Genomic DNA, 22,864 nt, shown 5'->3' on the forward strand with positions numbered 1-22,864 from the left:
CTTATCAGCTGCTGTATGTCCTGCAGGAAGTGGTGTATTCTCTCCAGTCTGACTCTCTGCTGCCACCTCTGTCCATGTCAGGAACTGTCCAGAGCAGGAGAGGTTTTCTATGGGGATTTGCTGCTGCTCTGGACAGTTCCTGACATGGACAGAGGTAGCAGCAGAGAGCACTGTGTCAGACTGGAGAGAATACACCACTTCCTGCAGGACATACAGCAGCTGATAAGCATTGGAAGACTTGAAGTTTATTAATAGAAGTTAATTAAAAATCTCTGGCACCAGTTGATTTGAAAGAATTTTTTGGGGTGAACAACCCCTTTAATAGTAATGTAGGGAATGGGCAGAGCTTTGCAGGTGCAGGTAAAAGAACGTCCCCCTGTGATGTGTCTTTGACCTTGCAGTAACGGAGCATGCTCTGCATCTGGTCGGCTGTGATTTGCACTCACTGGGCTGGCTACACTCGCTCCCTTCACTTCTCATACATTTGCTGTGATGGTAATATGAAGTCTCGGCGCTGTAGACAAGATGCAGACTAGGTCAGTGATATGATGGCGGCATGAGGTTAGGAAGCTCTAACAAGCTCAGCAAGCACAGAACTCTTCTCAGGAATTATAGCATCACCACTTTGTCATTTAACGGTATTACGTAATCTGGATTTCCAGAATATTTACTGGTTTAGGGAATCTACCCAACCGCTTAGGTAGAGGTAAGCGAATGACGGACACTCAAAAGTACATAAGGCAATCACTGGGTATATTCTGCCTTAAATGAGGGCAGCATAAAACTAGAGACAGAAATGTTGAACAGATCGGTGTATTACTGACATCATTGTTTTCAGCCGTTCTCCTAATATGCAGGAGAATAGGATTCTTGCTACACCCCTCCCTCAGCTGTTGATTGACAGTCGACTGCCTATACATAGCATAGATAGATAACTGCCAATCAGTAGCTGGTGGACGGAGTTTGCTGGAGCTCATGAATATCCAGGACTACTGAGCTCATGCAAATAATGGAGAGGACTACTTATTGTCCATGTTATTCAGGAGGAGATCTCTGGATCAGCTGCATAGAACAATGTAAGTGATCCATCATTCTCTTCAGCTTCTCTGTCACTAGTTTATGCTACCCTGAGATAGGATGCCATATAACGACTGACAGAGTCTCTTTAAAGGGGTACTCCAGCGTGGGGGCACTTTTTCTCTGGGACCAGGGAGGAGGTGGCTGAGGGAGAAGACGTCCACTTACCTCCCTGGTTCCCGTGACGTCTCAGGTCAGCTCAGCCACTCAGGACTCGGGATGCGGGACCCACCGCTGGAACCGGGGAGGTGAGTGGAAGTCTTTTCCCTCGGTCCCAGCGAAAAAGTGCCCCCACGCTGGAGTACCCCTTTAAAACCAGATACTTATATACATATTTGTATCCATTTTTTATTGTGGATATTAAATGTTATTTCTTGTACATTGTTATGGGGCAGTCGTCTCTCCTGAGCTGCTTTTGTCAAAAATTACCATAGGTACCAATAGTCTGGAGAGAACTGTCTTCAATGGGAGAGTGTTGATGGGAATGGTATGTGATCAGCGCAGAGGAAATTGGAGGAAGGGGCGGGCTGTGACCTTCGCCTATATTAAATTCTCAAACCTGTTTTACCTATATACAGGTGTAGACTTTTATTATAATCGTGCATGCAATGAGAATAAGACATAACCTCCGCAGAATAGGAGGTATCAGCCTTCTTTTGAGACTCGGTAGTCAGGATATTTGGGGGTGTCAGGATATTTTTAGTGCTGTGGGGGGGAAAAAAAAAACCCACATGAATTAGCACGGCCGGACATGAAGCACTGGGGACAGGCCCGGCGACCCCACTGGGACGATCTCCCCTCTGTGACATGGCTCCATTAGAATCAATGTCAGAGGGGAGGGGGTTTCCTCACACTGGGGGCCGGAGGGCCTGGCAGTACTGCACCCAAAAAGACCAGCGCCAAGTACAGTAACTGGGCAGTAGTTGAAAGAGAGGACCAGCATAGCAGGTAACAGCAGAGGACAGCAGAGGACAGCACTCCTCATCCGTCACTATCTCAATATTCAGACATTAAGTCTTTTCTGTGTCATTCTGACATCACTTTTTTTTTTGTGACAGTGCCCATTTTAACATAAAAAAAAATTGTTTTAAAAGCAAATGTACCACCAGATACATCACTTTTTTTTTTTAACCTTAATTGTTTGGCGTCCATTAAGGGATGCATGTAGCGCAGACTTTTTGACACGCCACCCCGGTTCCTGTGCTCGGCACTGCACTTTCCTGAGTACCGGCCCTGAGCACTGGGGACAGGCTACCAGCATCTCCGTGTCTGCCTACCTGATGGTCCATTCCCTTTAACCTGGTTGTTTTCCGCTGACACATTCCCTTGCATCGACAAAATGGTTCAGGACTAAGAAAAGAAGGCGACTCCTAGAAAGCTTCTATCAGGTACAAACACACAGAAATCCAGGAACTCTTCCAGTACATTCCGCCTCATTGTGTCGTCCACGGGAGCGTTGCTTCCATTCAAGTTTCAGCCTTACACTAAGCAACGGCCTTTGTTTTATAACTTTCCTAAATAAATATCTAATCAACGTGCGATTTGTGAAAAGAAACAAATTCCAGGGAAATCACATGCTGTGCCAGCCTAGCGTGCCAAAGAAAGACACCGTCACACAACACAGCGGCTGGTGCCAGAACAACGTACTAAGATACTGAACACTGCCAGCGCCAGATCAGTAGTGTGTGACAACACACAGGAAAAGGATTGCTGATCCCTCAGCGTATGAGCCGCTGATCCGGATCCTACGTGCATACACACACAGACTGGGGTGACATTTATGACACCATGGAATCTGGTCAGTATCAGCGGTATCCAGTCGGTCAATGACAAATGACAAGAGCTGTGATGAAAGCCACCACCACCACCACCTGAACACAGCGCATACACACACATACACACACACACACACAGCGCGCACTTTTAGCAGACTTTTATATTTACTGTAAGTTTATTGTGTTTTTCTTAGAATTTATGTCGCCATTAGCAAATACAATGATTTCCCCTTAAAGGAGAAGTCTGGGAAAAGTTATTACAGTATTGTATTGTCCCCCAAAAGTTATACAAATCCCCAACATAGACTTAGAAAATGCGTATTAAGTTCTTTTTTTTCTCTGCATTTACTACTGCATCAAGGCTTCACTTCCTGGATAACATGGTGATGTCACTTCCTCCTGGATAACATGGTGATGTCACTTCCTGGCTAAACATAAACCAGACTCCTATAGCTGTGTGGGCTGTGGCTGCTGGAGAGGATGATGGCAGGGGGACACTGAGGAACACAGGGCACTGGAGGGACACTATGCATCCTCCTGCCATCATCCTCTCCAGCAGCCACAGCCCACACAGCTCTGGGAGTTGGGTTGTGACATCACCATGTCATCCAGGAAGTGACATTGCCATGTTACCTGGGAAGTGACATCACCATGTCATCCAGGAAGTTACATTGCCATGTTATCCAGGAAGTGACATCACCATGTTATCCAGGAAGTGACATCTCCATGTTATATAGGAAGTGACATCACCACGTAATCCAGGAAGTGACATCACCATGTTTTCCAGGAAGTGAAGCCTTGATGCAGTAGTAAGTGCAGGGAAAAAAGCACTTTATAAGCATTTCCCTTAATAAGTTTATAATGGGGATTTGTATAACTTTTTTTTTTTGGGGGGGGGGGGGTGTAATAACATTCATAAATACAATTTTTTTTACCGGACTTCTCCTTTAAGTTTTACTTACAGTATCTTTCTGCATACAAGTCTATATTGAGGATAAAAGTTTTATAAGAAGTAATAAATGTTACGTTTTCTCTATCTTTCTGCATATAAGTCTATATAGAATAAGGTAGGAATATATCTTTAATTGGGAAGAATATAAGGAACAAAAAAAAGTAAATATCCGACAGTGACACAAAGACAAATCTGGCACAGTCCTGCTATAACAAGACTCCAGTGTAAGTGTTATATAACCCATGGTAACAGTGGCCGTTCACCCTGCGGTTTGTCCTCTTTGGGTCTTCTGGTATCTGGCAGGTACACACAGTCTTGTATTTGCAGGGATAAGTGCTTACAGACCGCGCAGTAATTATGGGAGAGGGCGCATAGCTGCGGTACAGAACACAGAAGAGGCTACAATCTCATCCCTTACCCTGCAGGGCGGATTGCATTTCACTGCTAAATATCTAAGCTAGAAGGCTGCCAGGACCTTTGTATCAGTTTGTTTCCAAAGGCAGAAGAATTACAGACCTTTATCTGTCTTCTGGGACATGTTCACACAGGACAGAACAACCAATCATAAATCGTTTACGTAATCCATCAGAGAAGTCTGCAGATAAAACAGACGACTGCAGCAAAAAAGGTCCACGGGTCTGCATGCAGATTAGCCCCAATGTAACTCACATGCATTACCAGCAGAACGGTCGTAATTGATTACGATAATCCAAATAAAGGGGTATTCCACTCAAAATTAACTTTTGATATGTTGCTGCTGTTGATGGTGAGACTAACAATTCCTTCTATACTTATTATCTATTCCGTTTCCTTCCCCCAGTTCTCAGCTGCTGCTTTCTGCTGAAGAGACAGAAATCTGTGTGTGAGCTTTTCTCTCTCTCACCCTCCTCCCCCTCCATTCTGAGACGGCTGAAACAAGTCCCTGACTGGCTTTATCTGTAACATTGTAGCTTCTTTGTAATGCTGGGAGGGTTATTCTCAGGTCAAATTCCTGATGAACTCACTGTGATTATCCCTCCTAGCATTACAAAAGAAGCTACAATGTTGCAGATAAAGCCTGCCAGGGACTTGTTTCAGCCAAATCAGAAGAGAGGGTGGAGGAGGGGGAGAGTGTTTGAGTTTCTCTCTGTCTCCCCCCTCCCTTCTGAGACGGCTGAAACAAGTCCCTGACTGGCTTTATCTGTAACATTGTAGCTTTTATGTAATGCGGGGAGGAATAAATCACAATGAGTTCATCAGGACCTTGACCTAAGAATAACCCTCCCAGCATTGGGTTAGGTTCACACTGAGGAATAGGCGAGGAATTGAAGAGGAATCCGCTCTTAATTTCTGCTTGAAACTCTTCCCATAAAATTTGTACAGAGCAATGTCCCATTGTGTTTAATGGGATTTCTGCTCTGTTGTTCACACTGCAGAATTTTCTGCCAGAGATCTGCTTTCTACCCAAAGAATCCTATAGAAGTCAATGGGGGCTTAAATTCTGCTCGAATTTTGCTCAAATTCTGCTCCTTTTCTGCCAGACCTGAAAAGGCGTCGAATTTCAACCAGAAAACTTCCTCTTCAATTCCTCACCTATTTCTCAGTGTGAACCTACGCTTACAAAGAAGCTACAATGTTGCAATGTTGGGACTTGTTTATTTCAGCCGTCACAGACAGAGGCTCGCAAACAGATTTTTGTGTCTTCAGCAGAAAGCAGCAGCTGAGAACTGGGGGAAGGAGACTGAATAGATAACAAGAATGGAAGGAATTGTTAGTCTCACCAAGTGTAGCAACATATTGAGAGTTATGTTTGAGTGGAATACCCCTTTAACTTACTCATTTACAACCTTCTTTTCAAAATACAGCTTTTTTTTCACCTGCTCACATATGGTTTTATTTCTGTTAAAAATGACGGCCGTATTTTGCCTAAATAACTAAAGGGACCAGCAGAGAAAGTCGCTTTGCTTTCTTCATCAGTTCCACAGAGTTTGCATAGAGCGGCAGCCGTCTCCTCAGTCTCATCTGTTATTTTTTTGGGGAGAAAGCAACAAATCCTACACTTTGCAGTGTACATCTTATAACTTTGTGCCTCATACAAATACATAAAGTGATTTCTGGTTTACACTGCTTTAGCGTTTCTTTTGGATAACGTACTGGTGACTGGTCGTGAAATTGAGAAATCCACATGTGATGTGAGGGAGCTAATAAAAATGTTCTCTTTACAGCTAAGCTACAACTAACATGTGCTACAGGCGTCACATCTCTGGAACATCTCTTTGATTTTTAGACCCTGCTTTGTAAACTTGTGATGTAGAAGATAAAGATTGTTTACACTTTTTTCTTGCGGTATAACAGGGTCACATTTTATAGGTTATTTAAAAAAAAAAAAAGTGCTCTCTGCTGCCACCTCTGTCCATGTCAGGAACTGTACAGATAAGTAGCAAATCCCCATAGAAAACCTCTGCTGCTCTGGACAGTTCCTGACATGGACAGAGGTGGCAGCAGAGAGCGCTGTGTCAGACTGGAGAGAATACACTTCCTGCAGAACATACAGCAGCTGATAAGTACCGGAAGACTGGAGATTTAAAATAGAAGTTAACTACAAATCTTATAACTTTCTGTAACCAGTTTATTTGAAAGAAAGCGTTTTTCGCCGGAGTACCCCTTTAAAAACAATGCTGGTTTGCAAGCAGTTTGCAGGCCCTTTATACGCATACCCTTAGACACATTCTTTTTTAACTTTGCTTGCTAGAAATTTTCAAACAGTTTGAATTAGCATCTTTTTCACTGTACTTTGTTCCTAGTCTTCTACTGTAGAACTAGGATCACCCAACAAGTATGGAACTAGATAGACTTGAAAAGCACAGTTCTGCCTACAGAATATAGTGTACGCCTTAATAAAAACTAAACAGACAGATACTTCAGATTTTACTTCCTGATCCAGGAAAATCACATGGATACATTATCCACCCGAAATTCTCCCTAGTGAGGTAGTACAAGGTATCCACTATAACCGGATGCCGACCCAGCACCGGGACTACAGATCTACCAACTGTGCCAGCGCCCGGCCAGTCACATGACTAATCTGCAGAGATGCCTCGGCCTTTACTTATACATGCGATCCGGGCACAAAGTATTCAGCAGTATCTGTGCAGGAATTAGTCCCAAGGCTTTGAAGCTGGGAGATGTCCTTTCCACTAAATGTGATTGTGCTAAAGAACCTTTACTGCAACGATCCGGCCAAGTTCTGCAACCTGCCTGTAACATGATTTTCACATTGCATGGAAATTTGTTTCAATCCAATTGTGCCCCCAGTATGATTTGTAAACTTTCACCTAGCTATAAATATAGATTTTCAAGTTAAACACATTTCTATGAAATCCATCTGACACCAGGTGTGTGAATCCATTTCTCCTGCTGTTGTGCAAACAGAAGAGACAACAGGACACCCCCTATATAGGAGCGGCGCTGCAGGCGGTGGCCACACACCACTTCTCTGGTCTCATCCTTTTTGGCTGTTGTTTTGGTCACTTCTGCAGTTTGTCATTGCTCTCACCCATAGAGGTAACATGAGGCGGTGTCTACAACCCACACAAGTGGCTCAGGTAGCGCAACTTATCCAGGATGGCACATCAACGCGAGATGTAGCAGGAAGGTTTGCTGTGTCTGTCAGCATAGTGTCCAGAGCCTGGAGCAGTTACCATGAGATGTGGAGGGGGCCGTAGTGTCCGGAGCCTGGAGCAGATACCAGGAGACAGGCCAGTACACCTGGAGACACGGAGGGAGCCACAGCCTCCAGAGTATGGAGCAGATACCAGGAGACAGGCTAGTACACCTGGAGACACGGAGGAAGCCTTAGTGTCCAGAGCATAGAGCAGATACCAGGAGACAGGACAGTACACCTGGAGACACGGAGGGAGCCATAGCGTCCAGAGTATGGAGCAGATACCAGGAGACAGGCCAGTACGCCTGGAGACACATAGGGAGCCATAGTGTCCAGAGCATTGGGAAGATACCAGGAGACAGGCCAGTAAGCCTGGAGACACATAGGGAGCCATAGTGTCCAGAGCATTGGGAAGATACCAGGAGACAGGCCAGTACGCCTGGAGACACATAGGGAGCCATAGTGTCCAGAGCATTGGGAAGATACCAGGAGACAGGCCAGTACGCCTGGAGATGTGGAGGGGGGCGTAGGGGCATAACAACCAAGCAGCAGGACCGCTACCGCCACCTTTGTGCCAGGAAGAAAAAGAAAAGGAGCACTGCCAGAGACCTCCAGCAGCCACTAATATCCATGTGTCTGCTCAAACTGTCAGAAACAGACTCCATTAGGGTGGCATGGAGGCCTGATGTCTACAAGTTGGGGTCGTGCTTACAGCCAAACACTGGGCAGGGCGACATCTAGCAGGCACGGACCAGATTTAAGAAACAGCATGTGTTCTGTGAACTGACCCGAGAGCAGCAGCATTGGTTGCCAATAATTTTGTCACTTCTGCTAAACGCTTCCACTAAAATTTCTTGGCACAAAAGTTTTCTCTTCAGTCAAAGTTTGTGCCTAAGTAAAAATCTTGTGAACTGGTTTCTAATAAAAGGGGTAGTTCACAAAAAAATTCTTTCAAAGCAACTGGTGCCAGAAAGTGCCAGAGATTTCTCATTTACTTCTATCAAAAAATCTCCAGTCTTCCAGTACTTATCGGCTGATGTATGTCCTGCAGGAAGTGGAACTCTTTCAAGTCTGGAGAGCGGGAGAGGTTTTTTTTATGGGGCTTTGCTGCTGTTCTGGACAGTTCCTGACATGGACAGAGGTGGCAGCAGAGAGCACTGTGTCAGACTGGAGAGAATACATCACTTCCGTCAGGACATACAGCAGCTGATAAGTACTGGAAGACTGTCTCTTCAGAATAAACCAATTTATCCTTCATGACCACCAGATATTGTGACCACCACAGATTGTGGCACATACCGGATATTACTGTATTACTGTGTGAATGCCACATTCATAACACACCAGTGATTTTTAATATAAAAATTTATAATAAAAATAACCAGAGGAGAATGAAGCGAGATGAAGAGGTTACAGCAAAGGCAGCATGGCTCCCCATCACACCACAAAATATATCAATACGAGCCGTACACTGGACCACAGGTCATACCGTGCCCCATTACAATCCGCAGATATGTATATTAGCTTGGAAACCGCAGGACTCCCCATTACATGGCTGAAGACGTAATATGTCACTATCAGAGATGAGGGAACCGGTCTCAGGTCGATCCAAACCCGAGCGTTCAGTATTTGATTAGCTGGGGCTGCTGAACTTGGATAAAGCTCTAAGGTTGTCTGGAAAACATGGATACAGCCAATGACTATATCCATGTCTACCACATAGCCTTAGGGCTTTATCCAACTTTAGCAGCCACCGCTAATCAAATGCCGAAAGTTCGGGTTCGGATCGACTCGAGCATGCTCCAGGTTCGCTCATCTCTAGTTACTATGTTATATTACCACATAATACATAGAGATTCCCAGAATAAAGTGATAACATAACCCCTCAAACAACCAAAGGGAAAAAAGTCATTTTCCTAAACAATAAAAACAAAACAAGAAATGGAACAAAATTGTCCCAACCTGTAACAAGCCAACCTTATCCAAGCACAGTTGTGACCAATGGCAAACGGTTATCTGATCGCTTATTAATATGTTCCCTATCACCCAGGCACTTCCTGTTCTGAGCGGGCACCCGGGTTGTGACGTGTCAGGCCCGCTCAGCCAGTCAGTGGCCATAGTCAGGTCACCCCTTGGCTGCTGACACGTCACAAGGAACCAGAGCAGAGAACAGAAAGTCAGGGAAAATTAAAGTGGCGAAAAAGCCTGCCTTAAAAGTGGAATATAATTGGTTTTTGGTATAGGTTTCTACGCAGGTTAACGGGAGAAATCTGCAGTGATTTCATGCACTGATTTTTTTTTTTTTTTCAGCACTGAGAAATTCATGGAAAGTTTTGTGTGTGTGTGTGTGTGTGTGTGTGTGTGTCCAATTCCATGTGGACCTCAGTCGTGTGAACATGTCCTAAGTGTGCCGCCGCCCCACCACCAAAAGTTGAAAACTCACAAAAAAGGATAAATAAAAAAAATTTAAAAAGTATCAAGCGTTCAAATTGCTAAAGCTGTTAACATTCATGTAGTAATTCAGATTTACAATACACAATCTGCTAGAACCTACTACAATAAATGACAAGTTGTGTCGATCGTCTAATGTGACTATACCTGACTTGTCCGTGGTTTGTACGGTGAACTGCTTTCCAAATCAGCCAAGATGCTGGTCAAGGAGTCAATCTCTGCATCTAGACTTGAACGTCGTTCTTCTATCGTTTTACCGCTGGTGTTTATCTGTTAAACAGGGAGTATATATACATGTTTATTACAGGCAGTATATACCTTTATTACAAACGCCAACGTTTTATTAACAAACTATGACTATGTACAGTATGTTGTGTGGAAACAAATGTTCAACCAAAATAAATATTTTAATCCTGGGTTAAATAGCATTGGGCGGTTCCATCTGGAGCCCAACACCGGCTAAAATGGCATTTGACCAGAAGAGGCTCTATCTCAGGGTCACAGGTTCAAACACCATTTAGGTATCAGGTATTTGTAGACTTAGAGTTAGAAGTCAGAGTTATAAATGAATACACTTCAAGGGAATCTGTCACTGGGTTTAGGTCACCTTACATGAGGGCAGCAAATAGTGACAGAAATACTGAACAGATCGGTGTATTACTTACATCATTCTGCTCAGCCGTTCTCCTAATATGCAGGAGAATAGGATTCTAGCCAGACCCCTCCCCCGCCCTTCAGCTGCTGATCGACAGGTGACTGCCTATACACAGCTTGAATAGATAACTGCCAATCAGCAGCTGGTGGACGGAGTTTTCTGCTTCTCATGAATATCCAGGACTACTGGGCTCATGCACATAATGGAGAGGACTACTTATTGTCCATGTTATTCAGGAGGAGATCTCTGGATCAGCTGCACAAAACAGTGTAAGTGATACATCATCCTGCTCAGCTTCTCGGTCACTGGTTTATCCTACCCTGAGATAGGACGCCATAATCCTACTGACAGTCTCTTTAAGAGATTGTATGTTGCACCATCTAACACATATGACAAAAAACAGGTTTCCATACTTTTAGCCATGAACCATTGTCCTGTTGTATGAATGTTAAATGCCGATATCACCCTTTAACATGCACCCTTCTTTTTCCTTCCTAACACGTTACCTGGACATTGAACATGGCGTCTTCGGGAGCAGGAGGAGGAGGGGGAAAGTTCCCGAGGCCGGATGAATGCTGCAGACTACCCTGGTCTTCAGGAGGTGGAGGCGGTGGGGGTGGAAAATCCCCTGCAAATCAGGACAGACAAGTTGTTATACTTCATGAACATAAAATATAGCAAATAGAACAGATTTCCATAAGGTTAGAAGACAGAACGGCTGAACTCTGGTCACGTCCTCAGAGAGACAAAGCTTACATACAGTGTACCTGGATACCAACGTCTGAGCCCCTCACACCGCACCAGTAAGACAGGAGAGCACTTGCCGCCAGTTACTAGTTGGCACATAACATTTATGAAATGAGGACATTTTGCAATTTGATAACCACAACTGTGCAATCCCTCACACTGTGTTAGAGTCAGTTCACATTATGGAATTGACGCCAAAATTCCAATTGTAACCCTCGTTGTAGACTCTGGAGTCCGCCACGGGTATTCCGCTCGAAATTTTGGCGCCCGTTTGTTCAGAGTGAACTGACCCCAAGATAGATGCGCCTGGCTCTGCATTGCCTAAACGTTATAATAAGCAACAGAATTTTTTTTTAATTTTTTTTTTTACAGAAGGTTTCTGTAATTTTTTCAGTTCTATAAAAAAGGTCAACCTAGAGGTATTCCAAGATCGGTTTTTATTTTATTATTCTCTCCCAAAACGTACTCAGCCTTGCTCACTTCCGTCCTCGGGAAGCCAGTCCTGTTGCACACCAATCCTTGTGTTTGGGGATGGCACATGCATTTCCCATTTAACTGTGCAGATTTAAAGGGAAGCTGTCCCACAAATATGCTGCCTAAGCTATCTGCATAATGTTAGAACACATGTCATTTATTGATTGAAATCCCTGATGTTTCCAGGATAAATAGTCTAGTCCAGTCAATTGAGTGACACCGCCCTCTGGACTCCTTAAAGTGAATGTACCATCAGGTATATTGCGGTCAGTTTTTTTTTTTTTTACACGCCTGGGCTGAAGCACTGGAGTCGGGCTCACTGGCTCCCAGTTTGACAATCTCCCTTCCATGACTCGGCTCCATTAGAATCCCATGGCATTCCCCATCTGAGCTATATCTACCCTAATGCCTTGTATATATGTAGACACATATGCTGAGAACGAGACATTGTACGTCATTGCCTTTCCAGCCCTCTGTGTCAGTCACTATATAAATGAGGGTTAAGACGACTTGCAGCCCTGTGTTTTCCTACTGTATAGCTTCGCCTTGTCTGTCCTCAGAAATGCAGAATAATTTGTTCTGGTTGACAAGTGAAGCGCTAAAAAGAGACAGTCTCAGCATATTTGGGGAAGCTCCCAAGATACAGTTGCTAGAAGCAGTGTGAACTTACCCAATACTAAATAGAAGACAAGATATCTACTACTCCGACTGTGTGTGTGTGTGTGTGTGTGTGTGTGTGTGTGTGTGTGTGTGTGTGTGTGTGTGTGTGTGTGTATGTATGTATGTAAATTGTATGTTTGAACATTCATGTAAATTGCTGTGGGAACTATAAAAAGGCGGTGAAACCAACTACCAATCCTACGCCAATGGTGATTGTTTTCTCAGCTTAGGGATATGTCACACTTACGTCTTCAAGAGGAATGACTAAACTGGCTGTTCTGGAACACTTTAACTTATTCAGCTCTCCAACACTGACTCTAATGGAATAACCCAAATACCAGTTTTATTATAGCGGCGGATGCCAACTGTAGGTAACGTTACCCCCCCAAAATAGGGTTTAGACTTCAAAAGTTCCCAAAGAGGCTGAATCACTACCATTTGGAGTCCATGTGCCAAGGTAAAAAGAAGTTTTGCAAAATTCCAAATTCCACTAAAAATCATTGGGTCACCCCACAAAAAAAAAAACAAAAAACTGACGATCTCCAATTCCAATAATCTCAAGTTAATATCTTTTACATCTTGCCAATCTAAACCAAAACGGAATGGAAACATTAGATGACACCAGTAATCTGAGCTGTCCATAAAGTGACATGCCAGTATAAGAAAACAAAATGGTGGAAAGTCATCTGCAGTCTAATGTCCTTACCAAGCCGTCGAGGTCCAATAAAGTAAAGAAATGGCTGGATTGTAACTAGTAAGAGGTTCAATTACCAAATTACGTTCTGTTAAAGAAGTAGTCTGGCGGGGTGTGTGTGTGTGGGGGGGGAGGGTTGCAAAAAACATTATGGGCAGGGTGTGGGGAGGGGGAATAAAAAATTATTTAAAAAAAATAAAGGACACCAAGCTCATCTGTTCCTGTTCCCGTGGTGTGTTGCATGACCGGGCTCCCGCACCTGCTGGGTGTCCTCTTCTCCTAGGTAGGTCACCACCCAGCTGAATCATCACAAGCGTCAGGGATTTAGCTCGCTCAGCCAAATCAGTCAACTGCAGCAATGTCCCGCCCCAAACACTGACTGGCTCAGCAGGGCATTTGTCAGACGGGTGGTGGTGATTTAGCAGGAGGGGGACTGAGACAACAGCCGGCTGGGGTCAAGGAGCAAGAGGTGGCACTGCATAGGCACCAAAACGGGTGAAAATGATCTTTTTCATTTCCTTCACCTCTGAATAATTTTTTTGCCCCGCAAAGGACTTCTTTAATAATTAACCTGCCTGCACAGATCTACTGATTAAAAAGATGCAAAATACAATAGAATAAATCCACTTCAGCTAAGCAAATACAATCATTTGTGTTGTCTCCATCGAGACCTTGTAGGGTTCCACACCCAGCCGCTATCTCGTCCTAAAAACCACGGCGTCAAACCAATCCGAAACACTGCAGCATTCTCATTTTCACAGGAGCGGATTTAATTTATTTTATTTGGAACGCCAAAGTCATAAAAAGGTTTTATATCAAGCAAAAATAATGCAGATCGCCCCATGCCAGTTGAAATATTGCGTTTATAGATTTATTCCGCTAGGAAAGGTCACCAACTGTTTAAGCCTTAAACAGTTTTAATCATCCCCAAATTCTCCGAGCAGGATGGAAAAAGGAAGCTCAGAACAAACAGCAGCAGGAACTCTAATTAAAAAGGACCAATTCAACTAATTTTATTTGGGATTAATTATTCAGGATTCGCTGTTTGACACGCGAGGAATAGCAATTAGTAATTTCACTGATGTGAGAATAGTTGGAGGCGTAATCAGTTAGAATGAATGAGAGCTCACAAGGTGAGCCCGTGAATTATCTCCTCGCAACGCGCAAGCGGAAAAGCTGAACAGCCGCAGACTGACGCTGAGGAACAGGATATCATCCCACAAATGGTTAATGTGCAAAAATACAAGACCTGATCTATAACATGGTCTCCCCAAAATATAAGATTCTTCGCTCAACAGGGACAGCACCCCCTCCTCAAAGTCTTGGAATAACAGGATCTCATCCACCAAACCATTCCCAGATGAAGCTTCTGTCCAGCGGTCGATCTAAAACGTAACATTCAGTTCTATAAATGTAGAGTTGTATCATTTTAAGATCCAGAAACTTTCTCTCCATTGCAAAACAGATTCTGGCAAACCCTACATAAGCAGCTGACTATTACTAGTAAAACCATGGGGCAACTCGTGCAGGTTGTTGCTTAAAAGTATATTTAGTAACATGGGACGATCTACTGGTCGCTGTCAATGTAAGAACTTAACTGTACTCCTTGGATTTAAAGGTGTTCACCCCCCCCCCCCCCCCCCCCCCAAAAAAAAAAAAAAAAAATCTTCCTAACTAACTGGTGCCATAAAAGTACCAGAGATTTGTATTTTACTTCTGTTAAAAAAAAATCTTGTCTTCCAGCAGGAAGAGGTGTATTCTCTCCAGTCTGACACAGTGCTCTCTGCTGCCACCTCTGTCCATGTCAGGAACTGTCAAGAGAAGCAGCAAATCCCCATAGAAAACCTCCTCTGTTCTCTAAAGTGAAAAGGAGTACACCACTTCCTGCAGGACATACAGCAGCTAATACTGGAAAATTTTTGATTTTTTTTTAATTAAAAGAATTACAAATCTTTCTGGAGCCTGTTGAGCTACCGCTCCTAAAACAAGCAGCAACGACCGGCAAGCAGCCATATTTGCACCCACAGGGCTGATCGAGAGTTCTCTACGTCAGAACATCCGAATGAGCTTACTATGGCGACCAGTGACTGTGAAACCTCAAGGATCAGAAACACAACAAAAACACGAAGACAAATGTTTGATACAAAACCAGAATATTTTTGATCATGTGAATATATTTTGTATCTAAATCATTGGAAACTGATACAAATTTTTAACCTTCTGAGCCGAGTGAACAGGTCTATATAAGAACCACCACCAAGTAGTAAGCAGAACCCAGACTTCACTTGCAAAAAAGATAAAAATATCTTAACAAAAAAACAAAATCACAACTTTAAATTTAGCACTGGGAACCAATGACCAGGAAAAGAAGTTGCTAGAGATGATAAAAATTTGCAAGGTCATTTTGAATTTTTTTTTATTTTTTTTTTAAAGTTCTTAAATTTTCCTTTTCATGTTCAAAATGACCAAATTTCTTTCCTACACATAAAAACCAGAGTAGGTCCATAAACCTGCATTAGGTAACCATCCAAATGGCCCCATTGCCGGCAGAAAATATTCTAAGACGTGAAAAACAGGATGCTGGAGATCTAATGTGTTGTAGCTGAATATTACACAATGTTATTCCTTGGAGTTTATGAGGGAAACTTGGAATGCGCAAAACTAAAAGTATTTGCAAAAAGAGAAGAGAGCAAGTCTTCCCATATAACGCAGCATCAAACATAATAAAATGTTCTTCAGCTAATGGACAGTCAAAACCATTCCAAAAACTTCTTAAAAGGGGATGTTCAACTAAAAATTTTTTCTTTCAAACCTCAAGTCTTCCAGTACTTATTAGCTGCTTTATGTGCTGCAGGAAGTGGTGTATTCGTTCCAGTCTGACAGTGCCACCTCTGTCCATGTCAGGAACTGTCCAGAGCAGCAGCTAATCCCCAGAGAAAACCTCTCCTGCTCTCCAGACTGGAAAAAATCCACCACTTCCTGCAGGACATACAGCAGCTGATAAGTACTAGAAGACTTGAGATTTTTTAATAGAAGTAAATTACTCTGCTTTGAGCGATGATTGGCTGGGCAGGCCTAACACGTCACGTCCCAGGTGCCCACCCAGAGGACTGGAGAGGTGGGATACAGGCACTAGCGCTGGAGTGGGGGAGGTGAGAGCATGTTACTACTTTCATCCTCCCCAGCACTCTGCCAAAAATAACCCCAGCCTGGAGTTCTCCTTTAAGTCTTTATTTACATGTCTGAAGAGTCCGTAATTGCACGAATCTGAAAGTAATGGCTGCCCAGCCGTAGTCTTGATGGTTACAGAGTGTCGGGGTTGGCGTTGGTGCACTGGAGGATCCCTGCGATTCAACAACTGTGGAACAGGGCAATGTCACATGTCTAATAGTAGTGGTGTTTCTTTGGATGGAGAGAATATATTTATATATTACATGATAGATTGGTGTTAATAAAAGAAAAGCGCCATTGTTTAGTTCCAGCCATTGTGCGAGGTGATAGGACGGGTGTTAGTGCTGTGGATTGTGATTGGTTCTTTGTTACATAAATATGGAATATACATCTGTTATTCACGCTTGTGGAATGCTCCGTATTAGAGAAGATTGCAGGTTTTATATGCAATATATCTCAATAAGGTGAAGGTTTATAACTGAGGCTTTTCATGTATATATTCATTATATTTTTTAACATAATAATAATAAATAATAATAATAATAATAATAAATAATAATAATAATAATAAAATATTTTTTTTCAACTATAAATCAATGCCAGGTGTGTTGTTAGTAATGGTGGGTTTCTATACGTTGTGTCTCCAGCCATAGGGAGCGAGGTCTGCTGTATTTCATTAGCTCGGCTTGCATGAAGCTAAATGCTGATCATGTCCGGGTCTCCCACAGGCAAGAAAGAGTTTAATACAAATACACATCAAGTAAACAATTACTAACATGGCGCTGTAAGAAGCTTCATAGCAACCGCACAGCTCAGAGCCGCAGAGAAGATAATTGAAGGAGATGTTTCCGAAAGGAGGACCTCAACATGGTCCTAACTACTCCAGGAGGGATGTCAGAAATTTCCATACAAGGGAAAACAAAGTTCTATTTATCGTGATTAGACAGTCAGGAAGGTGGTAACTTTTGACTCCACTTAAAGGGGTTATTCACCAAAAAATGTTTGTCACTTTCTGGTACCAGTTGACTGAAAAGAAAGATTTGTTATTTACTACTGTGGACATGTAAAGAGTGAATGTCAGGAGCTTTCCCAATTCAGAGAGCTTAATGGTGCGTTCACACCTACAGGATCTGCAGCTGATTTTCTGCAGCAGATTTCATTTAAATAACTGAACACAGCATCAAATCTGCTGCAGATCCTGTAGGTGTGAACGCACCCTAAAAGGGTTCTCCAATGCTACAAAAACACAGCCACTTTTTTTTCCAGAGAACGCACCGCTCTTGCCTCCAGTTGGGGTGCAGGTTCTGTAACTTAGTTCCATTGAAGTGAATGGAGCTTAACTGCAAACCTGGGGACCAGAGCGGTGCGGTCTCTGGAAGAAAGTGGCCATGTTTCTGTAACACCGGAGAGCCCCTTTAATATACAACTGTTAAAGCATTAGCTCATCTGCAGTAACGTCTGCCATATCTCCACAAGCCCGCCAGCCAACATACAACTAGCTTCTTAGATTTATAGTTTAGTTTATGCAAGATGGAAATGAAGAAGGAAACTGTCATAAAGGCGGCACACCACAAGAACTATACATGAAACCCAATTTTTATTACATTAAAAGCGGGGTGATCAGAAAATACAAAATAGAGACAGATACTAACAATAGGCACACTTAAAAAAATTGGCAGGTTCTGCCCAGTGAGTGGGGCGGACTGTTTCAGGGACTGCCTAGACTTTGTGTTTTTATTGTTAGTATTTGGCTCTTTGTCTCTATGTTTTCTATTGTCTGATCACCTTGCTTTTGAGGTTATTTAAAATGGATTTTTATTGAAATTTATTGTGGAGTGCAGCTTTTCTTCTTCGTTTTGTCTATTGTATTTTTATGTGTTGTGCTGGACCGATGTGCGTTTGTTTGAGTGGTGCCCACCGATTATAGGCTGCAATAACATGGATTTGATGGCCAGCTGGGGAAAGAGGAGCGATACCGTGCACTTTGCCTGGCCGTGTCAGGAGTGAGACCGGGCCTGACTGCTAACTGCTGATATATCTGAGGACATGTCAAAAAAATGAGTGCAAATGGCAGTAGCACAAATTGTAGCTGTCATAATATTTTTTGCAGAAATCTACAGTAGAGTGCTCCCCTTCATCACTTCTTATTTGCTCATTATCAGGCAAAGTAAGGTTCTACAGTATTCATTATAACCTACGGAGGGGGGAGGAGCTGAGGGGGATGAGTAATCAGGGAGAGCAGAGAAGCAGCTGTACAGTTTGGAGACTGTCCGGGCGCATAAAATGCTGGATTTACTTGGTGAGAGAAGGTTGCAGGATGCGGTGCTGTGCAGGGCTGAGTTTTCTCCTCTCCGTGCTCAGTCATCCCCCTCCTCTCTCATAGACCATAATGGACACAGAAGTCCTGATTCTTCTGCATTGAGGGGGGAGGTAGGAAAACAGCCCTTTGAGTACAGAAGGAAACTCTTTTGCTTAATAAAACCTATTACAGAGTTTCTTTAAATATCTTGTACTATTGATACTTATGGATTTCTGGAAAGTGACATTTTTCTTTAAAGTGTAACTGTCATGTAGCAGGAACTATATATACTTCACAACGCCAGTCCGCCTTCCCTACCATGTGCGGCCAGGCCCTCCTGGTTTCCGCTCTGTGTAATGGCCACACTGGTATTTTTTACATTCTGTAGCATTTTTTAGTGGGTGTGCACACAAAAGAGATGCGGTAACACTGGTTATAAATATGTCTCCATTCAACCACACTTTTCACATGTATTAATGGATTATAAAAACGTCAGCATTTCGGATTCCAGAGAATAAGTGGGTTCTGGTCCACAATCTCTGTGCAGAGGAAACTGAAGTAAATGTAAGATACAATGTAAAGAACAGCAACACGGTTTTGAAAATGTATAAACTTTTGACCACATTGCCCGATGTTGTAATGATTCCTGTACTAGGCTGCAAATGTTTTGCATACTCTACAAATACAAGCACGTAAAGAATCTAAAGTATGCTTAATAACAACATAGGAATGTCCAGAAAACATCAGACGTACGGTGCTCCCTCAAGTTACAATATTATAAACATACAGAGGTGTCACTGTTGTTCAAAATGTAAAATCAACAGTAGATGTGATATAAAGCAAGTTTGAGGAGACTGGACCTGCATACAGTAAGTATAGCTGTTATATAGCTGCCTTCAGGAGACTGGACCTGGATACAGTAAGTATAGCTGTTATATAGCTGCCTTCAGGAGACTGGACCTGGATACAGTAAGTATAGCTGTTATATAGCTGCCTTCAGGAGACTGGACCTGGATACAGTAAGTATAGCTGTTATATAGCTGCCTTCAGGAGACTGGACCTGGATACAGTAAGTATAGCTGTTATATAGCTGCCTTCAGGATACTGGACCTGGATACAGTAAGTATAGCTGTTATATAGCTGCCTTCAGGAGACTGGACCTGGATGCAGTAAGTATAGCTGTTATATAGCTGCCTTCAGGAGACTGGACCTGGATACAGTAAGTATAGCTATTATATAGCTGCCTTCAGGAGACTGGACCTGGATACAGTAAGTATAGCTGTTATATAGCTGCCTTCAGGAGACTGGACCTGGATACAGTAAGTATAGCTGTTATAAAGCAGCCTTCAGGAGACTGGACCTGGATACAGTAAGTATAGCTGCCTTAAGGAGACTGGACCTGGATACAGTAAGTATAGCTGTTATATAGAAGCCTTCAGGAGACTGGACCTGGATACAGTAAGTATAGCTGTTATATAGCAGCCTTCAGGAGACTGGACCTGGATACAGTAAGTATAGCTGCCTTAAGGAGACTGGACCTGGATACAGTAAGTATAGCTGTTATATAGCAGCCTTCAGGAGACTGGACCTGGATACAGTAAGTATAGCTGTTATATAGCAGCCTTCAGGTTACTGGACCTGGATACAGTAAGTATAGCTGTTATATAGCTGCCCTCAGGAGATTGGACCAGGATTCAAATAAGTATAGGTATGTTTTAAAGTATGAAAAAAAATATATGAATTGCAAACTTGCTTTATAATCACATCCAAAGTACATTTAGATTTTGAAAGTTATAATGACAACGACAGCAGCCAGTCAACCTAGGAATATCACAGGTAAAACCTTATTACTGAAGCGGCTGCAGTAGAGTGTAGTACTATATATACTATAGTACCTGGGCCAGGTTGCCCCGCTTCTTTGAGCACCATATGGGGAAGACTTCCAACTTATTTGAAACGTACAGGATCCTGAAGTAATTTCTGTCCTCTGCACAGAAAGGGATTTACAACTTCCAGCACCTTTTCCTGACTTGTTTTATCCACATTAGTTTTGGACTTTTTTTTTTTTAAATACTTTTTTTTATTTTGTTGTTCATTTAAAGGATTTTGGAACATACAGTTTCACTGGATATCTACAATTAAGATCAGAAGTCAAATCATTTCCCCATACAGTGCTGGCGCAGGAAAGAATTAAAGTGGACCTGGAAAGTATTAAAGGGGTATTCCAGTATCAGAAATCAAAAATACATCTTTGTTGGCACATTTGGGGAAGAATGAGATGTTAAAGGTGCGTTTACACGAAACGATAATTGGCCGATCGTACGATTAACGATGTCGGAGTAACTTTTATTTTCCATAACGATCAGCGTTTAGACGGTACATTATATCGTACGGAAAATCGTTTTGCGATCGCTTAAGCCTATCTCACACATTGGATTAAATCGGCGAACGACTGTTTACACGGAACGATCTGCAAATTTTTTGTGAACGACAAATGACTATTTGACATGTTGAAAGATCAAAATGAACGATTTCTCGTTCGTCGTTTGATCTTTCGCTGCGTTTACACGTACGTAGACATGGGGTAGGACAAACACTTAACTCTCCCAGAGAGGTTCCCTTAGACACATATAGCAGTGTGATTAACTGGAAAACAGTAATTGGTAATGAGTGAAATTTTCGAGAAACAGGGTGGGTTTTTTGTGCTTTTTTTAATATCTTCAGGGATTTGAAACAATTTTGCAGAAGTTTAGCTATGAACAAATTGGTCTCCTTAACAAAATAGAGGAAGTTTGTATCGTCTGATTTCCTGAAAGTACTTATGGTTGTAACCCTTCGGGACTTGATTATAGACAAGGGAGTATTTTCAGGAAACCTACTTTACTGTAATCACAGAAAACCTAAAATTTGCTTACAGATTTATAAAAAAAACAAAAAAAATAAGTATAAAAGCTTATGATGCATCACATATTCTACATTGTAAATTACATGTCATCGCCTAATAAAAGTAACGATATATGTGATAAGCTTTACCTAACTGAAGGTATTTGTATTGAATAGGAATATTGCATTGTATTAAACTGATAGTGTTTTTTTAAGCAACCTATTCTCCCCTATAGATAGGAGATAGATTATTCAATCATCATTTAGGATTTCCAATTTTCAAAAAAAAAAAAAAAAAACTAAATAAAAAAAAATCTAATATTGTCTATAAACATTAGTAAGTCTCTAAATGATGCTGCTTAAGAAACAGAACAAACTGAACTTGGATATCCAAATATATAAAAATAAATATATTTTTATATAATTTGGCTATATACTACCCCCACAACCTAATGGTGTAGTGTGAAATAGAATCCTAATTTTTCTTAGTTATGTCAACTGTTTACTGTGTCAGACTGGAGACAATACACCACTTCCTGCAGGACATACAGCAGCTGACAAGTACTGAAAGACTGGAGATTTTTTTAGAACTAAATTACAAATCTCTGCACCTTCTGGCACCAGTTGATTTGAAAGAATGTTTATGTGAACTATCCCTTTAAATTTTGCTTGGCTTTTGACGTTGATCTACAGTTAACCGATCACAAAGGACTCAAAACACAAACTGATCCAATTTGCCTTTTATATAAAATACAACATAGTTACACCAAAATAACCTCTGCATTATTTCTTTTTGACAAAACTTACACTCGCTGCGAGTAAGTGTAGAGACTATAGAACTTCTAGCTCTCTAAAGTTTAAACATGAAAGAACCCAAAATCCCAAAAAGAGAGATGACGATATAAATTAACAAAAACACAAAACACACACGAAGATGTAAAATTAACTGGAAAACCCCCATTAGTTTTTACCATTCCCTGTGTACATGTAACCGCTATGTACGATCAAACAACTATAGAATAACATGGTGAGACTGAGAGCAGTGCTGCCCGACAGACAGAGCCTGACATGTAAATCTAGCAGAAACCCGGCGTGTAAAGTAATCCGGCCCTTTCGGCCCAGTTGCTAAGAGACCTGCTATTTCTTTTATGGGACAACTACTGTGATCAGTGGAAGAACATGCGGCATCTCTGCCACTCCGCTCAGACGGACGCCGGAAGCTTTTACATTGAATTGTTACTTTTATTTAACTGCAAAACCTTAAAGTGAATTTATCCCCCTGTTCATGCTGCCCTATGTGCCGGCAATATGAAGTGGTGACAGGAACGCTGAAGTGTCTATTATAGGCGATTATTGGGTACTTTTTGTGAAAGTGATATACTG

The 22,864-nt window shown here is 42.2% G+C and overlaps 1 protein-coding gene across 2 annotated transcripts in view; it reads right to left on the minus strand.

Annotated features, from left to right (window-relative positions):
- Nucleotides 1–22,864, minus strand: part of LPP (LIM domain containing preferred translocation partner in lipoma) — a 167,116-nt gene that overhangs the window by 82,413 nt on the left and 61,839 nt on the right. For both annotated transcript variants that reach the window (XM_069974422.1, XM_069974423.1), the window contains 2 exons: nucleotides 11,060–11,181; nucleotides 10,046–10,168 (listed from right to left, as the gene is read on the minus strand). In XM_069974422.1, coding sequence (XP_069830523.1) covers nucleotides 10,046–10,168; nucleotides 11,060–11,181 — 245 coding nt within the window. The remainder of the gene's footprint in view (nucleotides 1–10,045; nucleotides 10,169–11,059; nucleotides 11,182–22,864) is intronic.

This window comes from Dendropsophus ebraccatus, chromosome 6 (assembly GCF_027789765.1).
Source record: "Dendropsophus ebraccatus isolate aDenEbr1 chromosome 6, aDenEbr1.pat, whole genome shotgun sequence".
Taxonomy (NCBI): Eukaryota; Metazoa; Chordata; class Amphibia; order Anura; family Hylidae; genus Dendropsophus; species Dendropsophus ebraccatus.